Raw genomic sequence first — 15579 nt, forward strand, 5'->3', positions numbered from 1 at the left:
ACCTCTATCTTGACGCCGGGGATGCCGAGCATCTCGTCGACGTTGAAGATCCCCGGCGTCAGGTCCTTGGTCCTCTTCAATATGGCGAAGAGGATGCACCCGGGTCGGTCGCCACGAGCCCGTATGTTTTATACATATTCGGGCTCGTACCCTAGAGCGCGGAGCTCCTCCTCGACCTCGTCGGGGGTGGCATTGGAAGGTAGCCCCCGGATGGCTATCTTTAGGCTCCTCTCCGCTGGCAGTGAGTAGGAGAACCACGACACCCGCTCACTTTTCTCCAACTCCGTGAGGTACCGCTGGATGAGGCGGTACTCGTGGTCCTCCGTCGGCGTGAATCTAATGCCCTTGCCGAATGGGCGGGCATTTGCGGCTCTGCCCAGGCGCGCCTTGAGCTCCTTCAGGTGGTGGGCCCAGTTCGGCAGGTGCTCTACTACCAGCGGAGGGTAGCGGAGTTTCCTGCTAAAATCCTTGTTTGGCGGCTGGGGCGGCGTGCTGCTGGAGGCATCTGCAGTAGCCGTAGTCGTCCCGGAGGCTGCGTCTCGGTCGGTAGTCGCGTCGGCGGTCGGTCCGGCAGGTCGGGCCGAGCACGCCAACACAGCTCGATATGAGCGTGCTGGCTGCGGCGACACGGGCGGTGTGGGAGCGCGCGGCGCGGCTTCGGCGCGCGGTGCGGCGGCGGCGCGCGCTGCGGCGGGCGGTGCGCACGCTTGGCGCGTGGTCGGTTTCGCGGCGGCGGCGGGGTGGTTTGCGGGGCGCGCGGGGTGCGCAGGCGCGGGCGGCACTCGCTTCGGTAGCGGTGCTGGCTCCGCGGCGGTCGGGCGTGCGGCGTCGCTCGGGCGCGCGGTCGCAGGCGGCACGCGAGCCGGCGGCGGCATGGCGCAATGGCGCTTGGCCATCGCTGCCGTTTCCTCTGGGCTCCGGGGGCGCCTAGAGGGCGGTTGAGGCGGCGGCGGGGTTTCGTCACCCAGGCGGGCCGATCGTCTGGCGTCCAGCGCCGACGTGGAGTCGGCGCGCGCGATCGGTCGCGCGCGCCTCGCCAAAAACATAAAAGTGTCCGGCTGCGGACGCCAGCGGCACCTACCTGGGTTTCCGGAGGCGGCGGAGTCCAGGGACGTCGATGAGCAGGCTCTCGACGACATCTCTGAGTCGGGGGCGGCGGGGGACTCCCTCGCGTCATCACGCGGGGCGTCGTCCTCCGTGTCACGAGCACGCACTGCACTTACTTCACTCGCGGCACTTACACTGGTGTCACTGTCACTAAGCGTTCGCGAGGAAGGCGCAGGGCGGCCCGCGACGGTCGGGCGCCTGCTGCGGAGGGCGGCGAGGCGCGGGGGGACCTTATGGTCACGTTGGGCGGCGGACACGCGCGGGGGCGCAGGCCTAGGGGCCGCGCGAGAGCGCGTCGATGCTCGCTCAACTAGCACACAAGCGCTATAACAAGCTGCACAATGGCCGGTTAAAGGATTTTTATAACGCCTTAGGCTCATTAGTAAGAAGTATAGTGGTTCTATAAGCGGCTACAGATCTCTTGTAGCGTCAAATAGGCCCATACTGTCCAGCTTATAGCTCGACATTGGATCTACAGTGGTCGTAAATAGTAATTATAATAGTACGAAGTATAGTAGTAATACAGGAGCGCTAAAATAAGATGAAGGTGGTATAATCGCGCTACAAGAGCTTTTTCGCAGCTTCGTGGCGCTTACCAGCTGTTGTACAGAGGTGGTTAGCGCCACGAGCGTTCGAAAAAGCTCTTGCAGCGCGATTATACCACCTTTACCTTATTTTAGCGCTACTGTGTAACGGTTATAAATGCTAACGCTCTAAATTAGTAATATGGTCGGTTTATTATGGTGTAAACTAAATATATTGTATTAAAATGAATCATCAGTGACAAAACAATGACAATGACTGCCTCCGTGGCGCAGTGGTTTAGGTCGCCACGCCGATACCACTGCAACGGGAGGTCGTGGGTTCGATTCCCACACGGAGCAATTATTTGTGCGATCCACAAATAATTGCTTCGGGTCTGGTTGTGCTTTGTGTCCGTTGTTTGTATGTTTGTAAAAGTCCCCGCGACACAAGAGCAATTCTTAGTGCGGGAGTTGTCTTTTAAAAAAAAAAAAAAAAAAAAAAAAAAAAAAAAAAAAAAAAAAAAAAAAAAAAAAAAATGAGGAGACATTTTATTTTTACGGATTGGATTATGAAAATAACAAGTAGTCTATCGCTTTTATTTCTTTGTGTACGTGATATGAAAGTGCGAGTGCCAGTTTGCTGTCAATATATATGTATATTATCGTCAATATTTTCATGCGCCCTCAAAATATTCAGTTTTAAATGCAAAAATTATATAGATATGTGGATTTGGAAATTGTATTTTGAACATAAATAAGACTTTGAGGGTTACAGATAGTTTAATTAGGGTTATAGGTAATAAAAAATGATTTTAATTATGTTAACGTTACCAGGCTATAGATTTATATGATCTTCAAAAGATCGTAATAACCTCAAAAAATATGTTTACCAAATGCTGTAATGGCGTCTCGATCAAGCACCTCTCAGAGTTGGTTACATCTGCTGTAGCGGCTTAAGCTGTACAAAGGCTCTAGTGTTTGCTGTTGCAGACCTCAAGGTTCTGCAGTTGTGGCATAGGAGTGCTTCAATATAATTGTTTTTTTGGTCGCACACCAGCATTTTACTCGTACTTTTAGGGGTCAGTCGTTGAATATTAAAATAGTTTGAAAATCATTTTTTTTTATTTATATTTATTTTATTTATTTTATTTATTTTATTTATTTTATTTATTTTATTTATTTTATTTATTTTATTTATTTTATTTATTTTATTTATTTTATTTATTTTATTTATTTTATTTATTTTATTTATTTTATTTATTTTATTTATTTTATTTATTTTATTTATTTTATTTATTTTATTTATTTTATTTATTTTATTTATTTTATTTATTTTATTTATTTTATTTATTTTATTTATTTTATTTATTTTATTTATTTTATTTATTTTATTTATTTTATTTATTTTATTTATTTTATTTATTTTATTTATTTTATTTATTTTATTTATTTTATTTATTATTTTATTTTATTTATTCTTTAAAAACAGTTGACAGACTGAACCACCACTGCACCTATGTAAATATATTATGATAATAATTTTAAGCTTTAGTATAAAGGTATATTACTCGGTTATAGCGCTTTAGGTGCTTAACATAATTCTGTAATCCCCATGGCTGTAAAAATGTTTGGAATGATACCTTATACATCTATTTGCCGTACAGAAGCCATATAAATATCTGATATAACGCTCAAGGCGCTATTAAAGACCTACGCAACTCTTTTATAGATGAGTAATACACTAGCCCTAAAAAAATCTGTTATAGAACCTAAGGCATTACAAAAAGCTTATTTACGCTCTTGAGCGCTATAAGCGCAACGCATAACTCCGTTTAAACTCCTTTATCTCCTAAAGTCCCCTTATACAGTTAACGGTGTTATAGAAGATTCCATTAACTCAGTTATACTTCCCTAGGCTGTCTAGCGATGCAATTACATGCTCATATATCACTATAAGTCATTAGTTTCCTACTAAACGGCTACTGTCCCGCCTAGCTGTTAAAGGGTTTTTTAAATAGCTAGTATACAACTTATAGAGAATTGTACAGCATTTGAACGACTCTTATGCAACTATCAGGCTGTATAACGACTGTATAAGCAGCTTGTGTGCTAGTTGGGCGGCCACGCGGGCCGGCCGCGGGGTTCGCACGAGGCTCGGCGGTTACGGGGTTCACACGCGGCGATGTAGGGCGCGTGGGCTCCTCCGGCGTCCTGCGGGAAGACCCCGGGCTGCCGGTCTTAGCGGTTGGGCTGCATGGTGCAGCCGGTGCAGGCTCGCGGACCTCCCGGTCCGGATCCATGTTGGTGGTGTGGTGGTCTATTCTTCGGAGATGGCCGCGACCCCAACGGCGATAAAAATCCTTTCGGAAGGCCGGGAAGCACAGGCTCGCACACGGGCGGCCTCGGTGTACACGGTGGCGTCGAATACAGACGTCACCGCGGACACCGCGGCAGTAACCGTGCGCGAGTAAGTGGAGTCCGGGCGGCGCGGCGCGGCGAGAAAACAATACGTGTGCTCGCCTCGACGGTCCGAGGCGCTCCCTGACTTCCGTACAAAAATGCAGGGGTATTTATTTAAAATCCATAACCAATCACAATTTAGTAATAATTTTAAGTATTAATTCTAACGACGATTCTCGTCCCTGATTGGTCGACGCGTTGCGATGCAGCCGCGCGTCCTAGCCACGCCACGCCGTCTCGCGCAAAACCGATTCCTTAAAAGGTAACGCGTCGTCGACTGCACGCGTGCATCGGTCGCGCGTCGTTCGACCAATCAGAGACGAGAACGCTTATCGCAGCCATTTATGGTGACATTTTGCTCGTCGTTAACAGTTTCATTACAATGTGTGAGGAGTAGTATGGCAGACGCTAGCCCGTTCTATTATTTATCCTGTGCCACAACCCTACAGTTATTAATGGGCGGGGACTCTAACTTCTAGTACCCTGGTAGAAACGGCCGTGGAACACGTGACGTAATCGCCGTTACCCCTTCGTTTGCAACTATAATGACAGATGTTATTTTTCTTTGGGCTGACTTTTACAAACATACGAGCAACGGACACCAAGAATGAACCCACGGCCTCCCGACGCACTGGTATTAGCGTGGCAACCACCTTGACCACTTCGCCACGGAGGCCGTGAGGAAATTAATGAGATATCATTACCTTAGAAAGCTTTAATCAATAAAGCCGTATCTTGGTATTTGTTGGTATGGTCAAGAGCGTCAAATTCAAAGTATGAGTTAACACAAACCACAGATTAGATAGAATTCACGTTTATTCGTACGTTAAAAGTTAGTTAATACAGTTTTAGTTTAGATGCTAATCCGCGGCGATCGATTTGTCAACTGCGTTTTATTATGTATAAAGAAAATAAAGAAAACTAAAATAAGTTATAAGTAGGCCGCCGAGTTGCCGCGTTTGCGAAATGTTTGCCTGTACGTTGACCGTACATGCTCCCGAGGGACAAGTAGGATGAGCATCTATTACAAAAGTAGTAAAAATAGTGTTAGTAAACAATAAATAAAAAGAATAAGTATGTGCAAAATAAAGAAATCAACATGACATATCAAAATTAAATCCTTCCTTCTTCGGTTTCGCTTCAATGCAGACAGGTTCGGAGGACGTCAGATTTCTTATCTCTCTCATCTCTATCTCGACAGCAGTGTTATCTTGGCCTCCGCGTTGGTTGTGCCTTAACATCTCAGGTTCGTTTCTTGTCTTAAAGAAGCGTTGTTTGATTACTCTGTAGATAACGAAAGTCGCTAATCCTCCCACCAGCAAAGAAGTCACCGAGTATAAATATATATCATGACTTGATATGTCTGACGTCACGGGGAACGTCTCGTGCGACTTTTGATATTTCAACTGTTGCTCTATTGTACGAAAGTCATGTGCAGTAGTTGTGGCAATCTCGGTTATATTCAATTGCGCATTTTTCCAACCAAGGTCGAACATGTTATTTATAGTGGAATTTATGGTAGGAACCACTACATTCGACTCCATGTAAAAATGGCTACCGAAATGATTGTAAGTAAATATTGTAGCATCCTTTTTCTGGAGTAAGCATTTTGGTTTCAATGTTATTACACCGTTCCCGTCGATGACCGCCGGCGCAACTTGATCGCCACACGTGACCCGCATCAGCTGTTTGTCGCACAATGTAAACAACCATAGGTTCGGTTTATGTAGTTTGTACCAGGTTTCTTTACATGTAAAATCATCGATGACGCATGACAATGACGTTTGTTGACTGAAGACCTTTGCCTCACAGGGTGCGTTTTCATCATATAGGCTGTATACCGGTTGTTGCGAAATACAAGTATATTTGTCTTCGGCGTAGGAATTGCAATGGTGCAAATCTTGCTCTGTCATGGTTATATAAAAGTTTTTGATAAGGTTGATAGCCAGAAAATTTGAATGATGCTTCACAATTTTCAACCGTCCTTCTCTTAGGAACGGTATAGGTATTACACGATATATTTTATAATCATCATCACTAAGTAATGGAATGTGTAATTCGAACAGCATGTAGTTATTTGTAAGCCGAGCCTTTACATATATCAATTCATAAATGTCTTTGAAATCTCTTTGGACATCTTGAACAGGCAAAGATAAACCCTGTGGCAGTTTGCCGGATATAATGTTAAGCTGCTCAATCAGTTGTGATGCTGGGAAAAGGTGTATGTCCAAATGTCCTCTATAGATGTTAACAAGAGAATTCATGAGCATATCTTGTATTCGGTTCAAATTATTCAAAATTAAAGTGGCTGTCACGGCAGCGGAATTGATATCGCTGATTGTAAACAACATTTGTGCTCGATTCTCGATTCTCGTGATTTCGCTGCCCATCTGAGACATGTATGAATGAATAGTGTCAAATTGCTTATTCATAAACTCGGTATTGCTTTTAATGATGTTGTTTTCTGATTCTATTATGAGAGTTTGGTTTTTCATCAATTCTAGTAAATAATTATCGTTTGTTCGTAAGTTCTGAACGTCCTTTTCATATTTTGACGCAAATTCTTGATCCAAGACACCAAAGAGTGTTCTCGCCAAGTTTCCGACTCCGTCAAAATAGCCTCTTCTCTTTCTCGAGTTTTGTGAAAATAACATAGTGTTATACTCAGTCAAATGACGTAACTCGTTTTGCAGGCTTTGGTTTATTATTTCGCACGGCTCATACTCGTGAGATATTCGCTTGCAAAGTTTATCCATTTGCCTTATGTACACGCCTATTTTATTAGTTGCTTGCCAGTACGATGTCAAGTTATAATATATCAAAAGGGTCCATTCGTCATGTAACAGCTGTAATGTACCGGCTTCATCAAAGTAAATCGGGTGATTATTTTCTATCCGTGTCAGTATATAGTTTTTGTTGTTGTTACTGATAGGCGAAGATTGCGCACAATTTATTCCTATTGCCGCTACCATAGCAATAAGTACCAGAGAGAGCAGACTCTGTTTTTTCGCTCTTACGTACTTATTCTGTTTTTGTTTGCTGGACTCTGTTTGTTTGGGTATGTCCTCCTTCTGATAGTGACACACCTGTTCCGCATTTTGTAAGTCACTACTCAGCGGTAAGGGAGATAGCTTTGTAATGGGTCGCTTTATCTGCCCATTTTTGGTTTTTATCGTGGCGACCCGGATTATCCCATCAGCGCCCGGATGCAGTTCCGTTACTCTTCCGAGGGCCCACCTTCCTGCTGGTAAGTTCTCATCTTTTATCAAAACTAGGTTTCCTTCATTGAGGTTTTCTTTCGATTGCTGCCATTTACTTCTGACTTGCAATTGGTGTAAATATTCACTCGACCAACGCTTCCAAATGTGCAGGTTCATTTGTTCTACCAATCTCCATCTGTTTCTCAAATCATAATGGGCAAAATCTTCTTCTTGTTGTGGTAACGAAAGTAGAGGGCCTCCGATGAGAAAATGACCAGGAGTCAAATATTCCAAATCGTCCACGTCTTCCGTTAACGGACACAATGGCCGCGAGTTCAAGCAAGCCTCAATTTGAGTAAGCAGAGTGGTAAACTGTTCAAACGTGAGCTTCTGTTCGCCCAGGACACGATGCAAATGATGTTTCATAGATTTTACGGCAGCCTCCCATAAACCCCCAGCTGTTGGCCAGAGAGGTGCGTTGAAATGCCACTTTACTTGTAGATTACTCATCGCATCGTAGAATTCCGTATTCTGAAAGGTCTGGTATCGCTCAAAGTCATGTTGGAGTAATTTTGCAGCACCTACAAAGTTCGTGCCGTTGTCCGAGAACATATTCTTTGGAGTTCCTCGGCGAGCACACATCCTCTTGAAAGCTGCCAGAAAAGTGAGTGTAGTAAGGTCGGAGACCAGCTCCAGGTGTACAGCTTTGGTGACCATGCAAATAAATATAGCAATGTATGCTTTACAAGTTTTCACTCCTCTGCCCTTATTTATTTTCACATCCACGTGTCCCGTAAAGTCTACCCCGGTGTTCGTGAACGGTCTCGTCGGAGTCACTCGCTCTTTAGGCAAATCACCCATCAACTGGTTATTTTTGTGTGGCTTGTAACGATGGCATTTTATACACTGACGTAATTCTTTCTTGACAGTTCTGTTTCCCCCAATGATCCAGAATTTAAGACGTAAGTGAGCTAAAGTAAGTCTTGCGCCGCCGTGCAGAGTAGTATGGTGCGCTTCTCGAATGATAAGTTCTGTTAGGCGACCTGCAGCGGGCAAAATCACGGGATGCTTTGTTTCGGAAGGTAATATTGAGTTGATGAGACGTCCTTTCACACGAAGTAATCCATTTTCGTCGAGAAAGGGTGTTAGTTTGAGTAAGCTGCTTTTATTCGAAATAGGTTTCTTCTTTGCTAAACATTCTATTTCTTCTCCAAAATATTCCCTTTGAACTCTTCTAAGCAAAAATTCAGTGGCTTCCGTTATTTCTATCGGAGACAAACATATCACTCTTTCCTTTTCTTCGCAATCGGTTAAGTCATTAGAGTTCATTGCCTTCCTTTTGTTTATTATTCGTAGAATCCAAGCAAGTACTCGGGTTACACGTTTGAAACTGATAAGTCTGATAAGTTTCTTGTTGGTTAATGACTTCTTCGACACTCTTTCCCATTGTTATGTTTAAGTTGAAGTTATCAGTAATTATATTTACCGTAAGTACCGTAGAGCTGTATTGCCGCAGGTACTAGTTCGTCAAAGCTGATATGGATAAAGGTGTTTCGCACTCTACTAACGCTATGTGCGCCTTCTCAATCCAACTGGGGCGACCCGCTTGTGGGAGACCAGCTAGACCGATTCGCTAACGTTAATAGAAACACTCAGCACACTTTATCCGGCTCGAAGGACCAATTTGTATGGTCAAGAGCGTCAAATTCAAAGTATGAGTTAACACAAACCACAGATTAGATAGAATTCACGTTTATTCGTACGTTAAAAGTTAGTTAATACAGTTTTAGTTTAGATGCTAATCCGCGGCGATCGATTTGTCAACTGCCTTTTATTATGTATAAAGAAAATAAAGAAAACTAAAATAAGTTATAAGTAGGCCGCCGAGTTGCAGCGTTTGCGAAATGTTTGCCTGTACGTTGACCGTACAGCGATGATGCTGACGATGCAGTCATGGGCGTCGACGGCGGTTCGTGTCGCGCAGACACGACGGCGGCGACGCAGGCGGCGGGGGGCGCGTCTGTGCGCGCGCTCTCGTCTCCGGTCACAGTAACTGATATGGTGCGCAGGCGGTGGCGAATGAATGCTATGCATACGCATATAACGATTATGATGGTCATAGAAATCAATATGTATTGAGTGACGTCATGAGATGAAGTTTTTTGATAGGTTTCGAGATCTACTCCGTTCTCTCTCATTTGATGGATTCGTTCGCCGATTTCTACCAACTGCGCATGCAAGGAGGTTTTATTGTCTACATGTTCATTCTCTGTCATGTTAGAGTTGTTGGTGCTAAGTAACGGTAACTCAATGATGTGATTTATGGGGAGCACATCAATGTTTAACACGTTTGCTTCTATGTTTATTGCGTTGTTTTGTACTCGGTGGGAATAAATAGTAAAAGATGGGCTCTTTATTATGCAACCTTCGCTTAGACTTATTATTCCAGTTCCAGTAAGTTGTTCAGCTGAGACTTGACTGCCACACACGATGCGAATAGAACATTGTGCGCAACAAGAGTATAAATGCTTGTTTATATCGTGTAATTCCGACCATGATGTTTTGCACGGGATGGTATTAGTTTTACATTGTTTCGTTACCTCATCCCTTGTACACAGATTTTTGTCTGACGTCATCCGATAGACGGGCTTCCGTAGGGGGCAAAGATAACTGACATCATTCTGATTGCATTTTTGTATGTCTGATGGTGTCATCGTGAAGAAGGAATCTTTTTGCATATTGACAGCTATATATTCGGATATTGTTGTTATGCTGATCATGTTGTTTGCTATATTGCGAGGAATCGGAATTAAGTGGAATATTTCGTAATAATCTCTAGTGACGAGAGGAATCTTGATTTCAAATATGAAGAACTTCTTTGTCATCTTGACCTTGACCTTCAAGAGATGATAAAGTTTTGCTAAATCATTTGGAATGTTGTTGATCGGTAAATCTAAATCCTTTGGTAATTGACCAGATATAATATTCAGTTCATATCTGAGTTGTTTATTTGGTTTAGGTGTTGATTGATAAGTTTGTGTTGCTTGTTCATGCTCTCTTCCACTCGTTGTAGTACATTATACTGTGCTTCGACAATGGAGGTCTGGTTTTTCCATAATAATGATAAGTGTTTCTCGTTAGATCTTATCTGTTCGATGTCCTTTTGATATTGATCTGCGAAATTATCATCGAGAACTCCAAATAGTGTACTCGCAAGATTGCCAACTACGTTTATATAACCACGGCGCATACGGCGACTATTGAACGCAGGAATTTGCTGACCGAGTAACATGTGGTTATAGTGCTCAAGTTCGCTGTATGAGTGATGTAATTGTAATAGTACTATATCACATAACGAGGATTTTGTTGCTTTTTGACAAATGTTTTCTAGACTATTGATGTATTCAGTGAGTATTTTCGACCCATGCCAATATGGATCCATGTCATAATAGACAATAAGTTTCCATTCATCTCGGCTCAAATACATGTCTGATATTTTGTCGAAATATATACTTTGATTATTGTTCAACTGTGCTATATTATAAGCACACTGTGCCGGTAATATTAAAAGCATGGTAAGTAACATGATAACCATAGTCTTGAACGATGTTGTATGTTTTGATTTCTTAGTTATGACATTTGATACGTTGTTTTGATTGTTTGACGGCGCGTGCTGGCTTATCTCGTCGTGTACGGGGAGCGGTGATAGCTTTACTATCGGTCGTTTGATTATACCGCTCTTGGTTTTAACGCTTGCAACTCTTACGTGACCATCTCTTCCAGGGTGTAATTCAACTACTCTGCCGAGGGCCCACTTTCCTGGAGGTAAGTTTTGTTCGTGAATGATGACAATATCGCCAAAGTGTTGATTGTCTTGGCGCTGTTGCCATTTACCCCGTGACGATAATTGACATAAATATTCATTTTGCCACCTCTTCCAAATGTCATTTACCATTCTTCGCGTTAATTGCCATCGTGTTCGGGCATCTCTTTCCGTTTCTAATACCGTTAAGGTCGGTCCACTTGCCAAAAAGTGTGATGGTGTTAGAAAATCTATGTCTGCTGGATCTTCTGTGAGAGCACAAAGAGGCCTAGAATTTAAGCATCCTTCTAGTTGTGTTAATAATGTGGTAAATTCCTCGTAAGTGAGCTTTTGGTCACCGAGTACTCTCCGTAGATGGTATTTTAAGCTCTTTACCGCTGCTTCCCAGAGCCCTCCAGCGCTTGGCCACGCCGGAGCGTTAAAATGAAACTCGATGCCCATGTCAGATACTTGTGAATGGAATTCACTATCTAATATTGCTTGCAAATTAAGGTACTCTTGCTGCAAGATGCGATTGGCACCGACGAAGTTTGTACCATTGTCGCAGTATATATGTCTTGGTGTTCCTCGACGAGCAGACATCCTTCGCAGTGCTGCTAGGAAAGCTGATGAAGAGAGGTCCGAAACGAGTTCCAGATGAACTGCCTTTGTCGTCATGCAGACAAATACTGTAACATATGCTTTCGTGGTCCTTATTCCTCTTCCTTTATTTGCTTTGACCTCAACGTATGCGCATAGGTCTACACCGCTATTGTAGAATGGTCTAGTGGGGTTAACGCGTGCTGCCGGTAGATCCCCCATAAGCTGTGTTTGTTTCACAGGGTCATGGCGTCTGCAAATAACACATCTTCGGAGACGCTTTTTGACTGCTCGGTTGCCTCCTATAATCCAATATCGCTGTCGCAGCCGAGCATGTGTTAGACGTGCTCCACCGTGGAATGTGTCTCTATGAGCTTGGTCGATGAGCAAGTTCGTTAGATGACTATCGTGCGGGATGATTAGCGGGTATTTCATATCTTCGGGAATGTTTGCTCGTTTGATACGACCACCAACTCTCAGCAATGCATTTTTATCTAAAAATGGATTTAAGCTGAGAATCTTACTTTTGTTGTCTATTTTATTTCGGCTCTCTAAATTGCTGATTTCAGATGAAAATGATAAATGTTGAAAACAACGGATGATCTTCCGTCTTGCTATTAATAGCTCGTCAACTGACAAAAATGCTGTCTTTGTTTTGTTACGTGACACCGCACGTAAAACCCAGGCGAGTACTCGGGTTGCCCGCGCGAAGTCACTATGTTTATTAATTATATCACATATAATGTTTTGATTATTTAAAGTAGTGACATTTGTTTGAACTGATTGCTTCATGTCTAAGTCAGTAAAGTATGCTGGGTGTTTTTGTTGTTCTTCGGGCTTATACAAGACTAACCATGTAGGTCCCGTCCACCATAGTTGATGTTCTTGTATTTGTTTGGCTGAAATACCTCGGCTGGCACAATCGGCAAGATTATCTGTCGATTTTACGTAGTGCCATTGTTCTGAAGGCATGATTGCTCTGATTTGATCAACTCTATTAGCCACAAATGTTTTCCAGCGGCTAGTCTCCCTGAAGCCAACCTAGTACGGCCGTTGAGTCAGTCCAACCGTATGTTTTGATATTGTGGTTTGGTAAGCTTCTAAGTACCGTTTTCATAAGCTTCGATAAAAGAAGACATGCCATTAACTCGAGCCGTGGCAAAGTTATAGTTTTCTTCACAGGTACCAGTCGTGATTTTGCTGCGACAATGTTAATGACGTGATGACTTGTACCGTTAGAATTACGTACTTTTACCTTGCAATAAATCACGCAGGCGTAGGCTTTCGTTGACGAATCACAAAAACCGTGAAGTTCGATGTTTTCGTTTTCTCGAGTTGCTAGCCACCTCTGTATTTTGATTTTATTGATGTTATATAAATCCTCTCGAATTTTCTGCCATTCGTTATCTATTTCTAATGGCAACGGAGTGTCCCACTGAATGTCCTGTAACCACACCTTTTGAAATAGCAATTTCAGCTTCGTAGTTACCGGTGAAAGCCAACCAAGAGGGTCGAAAATCTTTGATATTTCCGAAAGTAACGTTCGTTTGCTAAGTGAATTTTGTGAGGGTGGGCTTAGTTTGAATTTAAACGAGAATTCATCCTCTGTAGGACTCCATTGTAGACCGAGGGTTTTTGTTGATTCGGGATACTTGAAATCGAATGCTTGCGTACTTGCTATTGTTTCAACGCCTTGTAAAAGTTCTTGCTTATTCGAGGCCCACTTGCGTAGGTGAAATCCACCAGACTTTAGTAACTGTAACAGGTCTGATTGTAATTGTTTCGCCTCTGAGATGCTGTGGCCTCCGGAGAGAATATCATCCATGTAGGAACTCTTTTCTAATGCTTGCTTGGCTGATGATAGGGGGTATTTGTGACCTTCATCCTTTGCTAACTGTCTTAGCGTCATCATCGCCAAAAAGGGGGCGGCCCTTGTGCCATAGGTGACGGTTGCTAGATTGTACTCTTGTAATGGTTCATAACTATTGTTTCTCCAAATCATTTTTTGTAAGTTGCGGTCATCAGGGTGTATCAGAATTTGCCGGAACATTTTTTCAATGTCAGCTGTAAATGCTATTCCGTACTGTCTCCAGTTGATTATCAATGACAGTAGGTCATGTTGTAAGTTTGGCCCTCTGTACATGAGGTCATTGAGGCTATAGCCCGATGACGTAGGCATTTACTACTACACGTAGCGCGGTTGTAGTAGAATCGGAGCGCAGTACACAGTGATGCGGCAGGTAACACGAGGCCTGCGAGTTTATATTACAGTCATTGTTTACTGAGTGCATATGACCTAAATAGACGTATTCGTTAATAAAAGATTTGTAACCATTACACAAGGTATGATTTTTTGATAGTTTCTTTTCTAATTGAAGAAACTGTGCTATTGCTCGTTTCTTGGAATCACCTATTTTTTCTGAATAGTCTGGTTTCATTGGGTATCTTACAACATATCGACCGTCTGCTTGACGCGTCGTCTGTTCTTGATATTGAGTTACACAATAGTGATCCTCAGCCGATAGATTTTCTGGGTTGTCAGCGATGTCTTCAATCGTCCAAAATCTTTCAATATCTTCGAGATTGTTCAGAACAACATTGCACTGATAAGTCGTGACATTTCCGCATAATAACCACCCAAGCTGTGTTTGTTGAGCGACAGGCTCTGTCTCGTTATTGCCCTTAATAATTCCGCCCATCATGATAAGGGAATAAACTTCCGCGCCCAGCAACAAATCTATGGGCCGGCTGATATGAAACTCTGGGTCTGCCAAATTTATATTTTTCAAATACGACCATGTTGGTTTTTCAAATGTGTGATTTGGCAGGCTGTGCATAAGTTTTTTCATAATCACTACGTTAGCGTTGAAAGTGAATTCTCCCTGTATCGCCGAAGCTGTGATTTGTAACGCACCTTTACAGTTGTTCTGTTGAGCGCCGAGACCGAATACGACACCCTTGCAATGGCGCCGCGGTAAGCCCAACTTCTGAGCAGCATCTTCTGTGATTATGGAGATTTGAGATCCCTGGTCCACAAGAGCTCTCATAGTGTAGTAGGTGCCATTCGCTGCTAAAACCTTGATTAGTGCTGTTGCTAGGAGAACTTCAGATGACTTGTTTTGTGACTGTGAGACATAGACATTCTCTGACGAATGATTAGGAACGCTGGGCGCTTGATTGATGTATGCTTCATGCAGTAAAGTTTTATGTTTATTTGAACATTTACGGCATGTTTTTGTCGATGAACATTTCTTTCCCTTATGATCATGTAAACAATTTACGCAAAGCCGTAATTTGTTTACCGTGTTTAATTTCATTTCATTAGACAAGTCTAGAAATTCTTTACATATGAATATGCCGTGGTCGCCGTTGCAATTAGGGCATTTATTTGCTGATGAGACGTAAAATGACTTCGCCTTATGATTGTTATATGCATTCGCGTTGCTCGTTGAGGGTTTGTTATAATTGCTATTATGTTGATATTGCCACGGTTTTTTCGTCATATGGGGTGTAGATGATCCACTTGGCTTTTGATAGGTGCTATCTTGTTTCCGTCGAGACGCCTCAAGTGATGTAAATTTGTTCTCGAGGAATTCCATAAATTCACCTAAAGTTGGTAGCTCTCGAGGATTTTTGAGTGATTCTATGTATTCCAAGTGCGTATCTGAATCCAATTTATGTGACAATATATGAGTAAGTACAGGGTCTGTTGATGATATATCCACCCCAAGAGGTTTCATTGCATTTATACACTCGTTTGTAGTGTCATGCATTTTCTTTATCAATGCTGCTGATTGCTGTTGCATAGTAGGTAGAGAAAGAAGTATCTGCATGTGAGAAGTGAAAATTTTTCTTATGTTATTATATCGGTGGTTGAGAATATCCC

The 15579-nt window shown here is 42.9% G+C and overlaps 2 protein-coding genes across 2 annotated transcripts; both read right to left on the bottom strand.

Moving 5' to 3' along the window:
• Positions 1 to 3948: 3948 nt before the first annotated feature.
• Positions 3949 to 8620, bottom strand: LOC142986006 (uncharacterized). The gene is made up of 2 exons (XM_076134239.1): positions 7076 to 8620; positions 3949 to 4176 (listed from the first exon to the last, which is right to left on the bottom strand). Exons 1-2 carry the CDS (start codon positions 8618 to 8620, stop codon positions 3949 to 3951), a joined length of 1773 nt encoding a protein of 590 aa, XP_075990354.1.
• A 5229-nt stretch (positions 8621 to 13849) lies between these two features.
• LOC142986007 (uncharacterized) lies at positions 13850 to 14740 on the bottom strand. Its single transcript, XM_076134240.1, has one exon. The coding sequence runs from the start codon at positions 14738 to 14740 to the stop codon at positions 13850 to 13852; it is 891 nt and encodes a 296-aa protein (XP_075990355.1).
• Positions 14741 to 15579: the final 839 nt, after the last annotated feature.

This window comes from Anticarsia gemmatalis, chromosome W (genome assembly GCF_050436995.1).
Source record: "Anticarsia gemmatalis isolate Benzon Research Colony breed Stoneville strain chromosome W, ilAntGemm2 primary, whole genome shotgun sequence".
NCBI classification, from domain to species: domain Eukaryota; kingdom Metazoa; phylum Arthropoda; class Insecta; order Lepidoptera; family Erebidae; genus Anticarsia; species Anticarsia gemmatalis.

Coding starts and splice junctions, on each gene's coding strand:
- LOC142986006 (XM_076134239.1), bottom strand. CDS start 8,620: ATGAACTCTAATGACTTAACCGATTGCGAAGAAAAGGAAAGAGTGATA. Junction 4,177..7,075: donor AACAGAGTCTGCTCTCTCTG/GTACTTATTGCT, acceptor TTTGTACGGAAG/TCAGGGAGCGCCTCGGACCG.
- LOC142986007 (XM_076134240.1), bottom strand. CDS start 14,740: ATGAGAGCTCTTGTGGACCAGGGATCTCAAATCTCCATAATCACAGAA.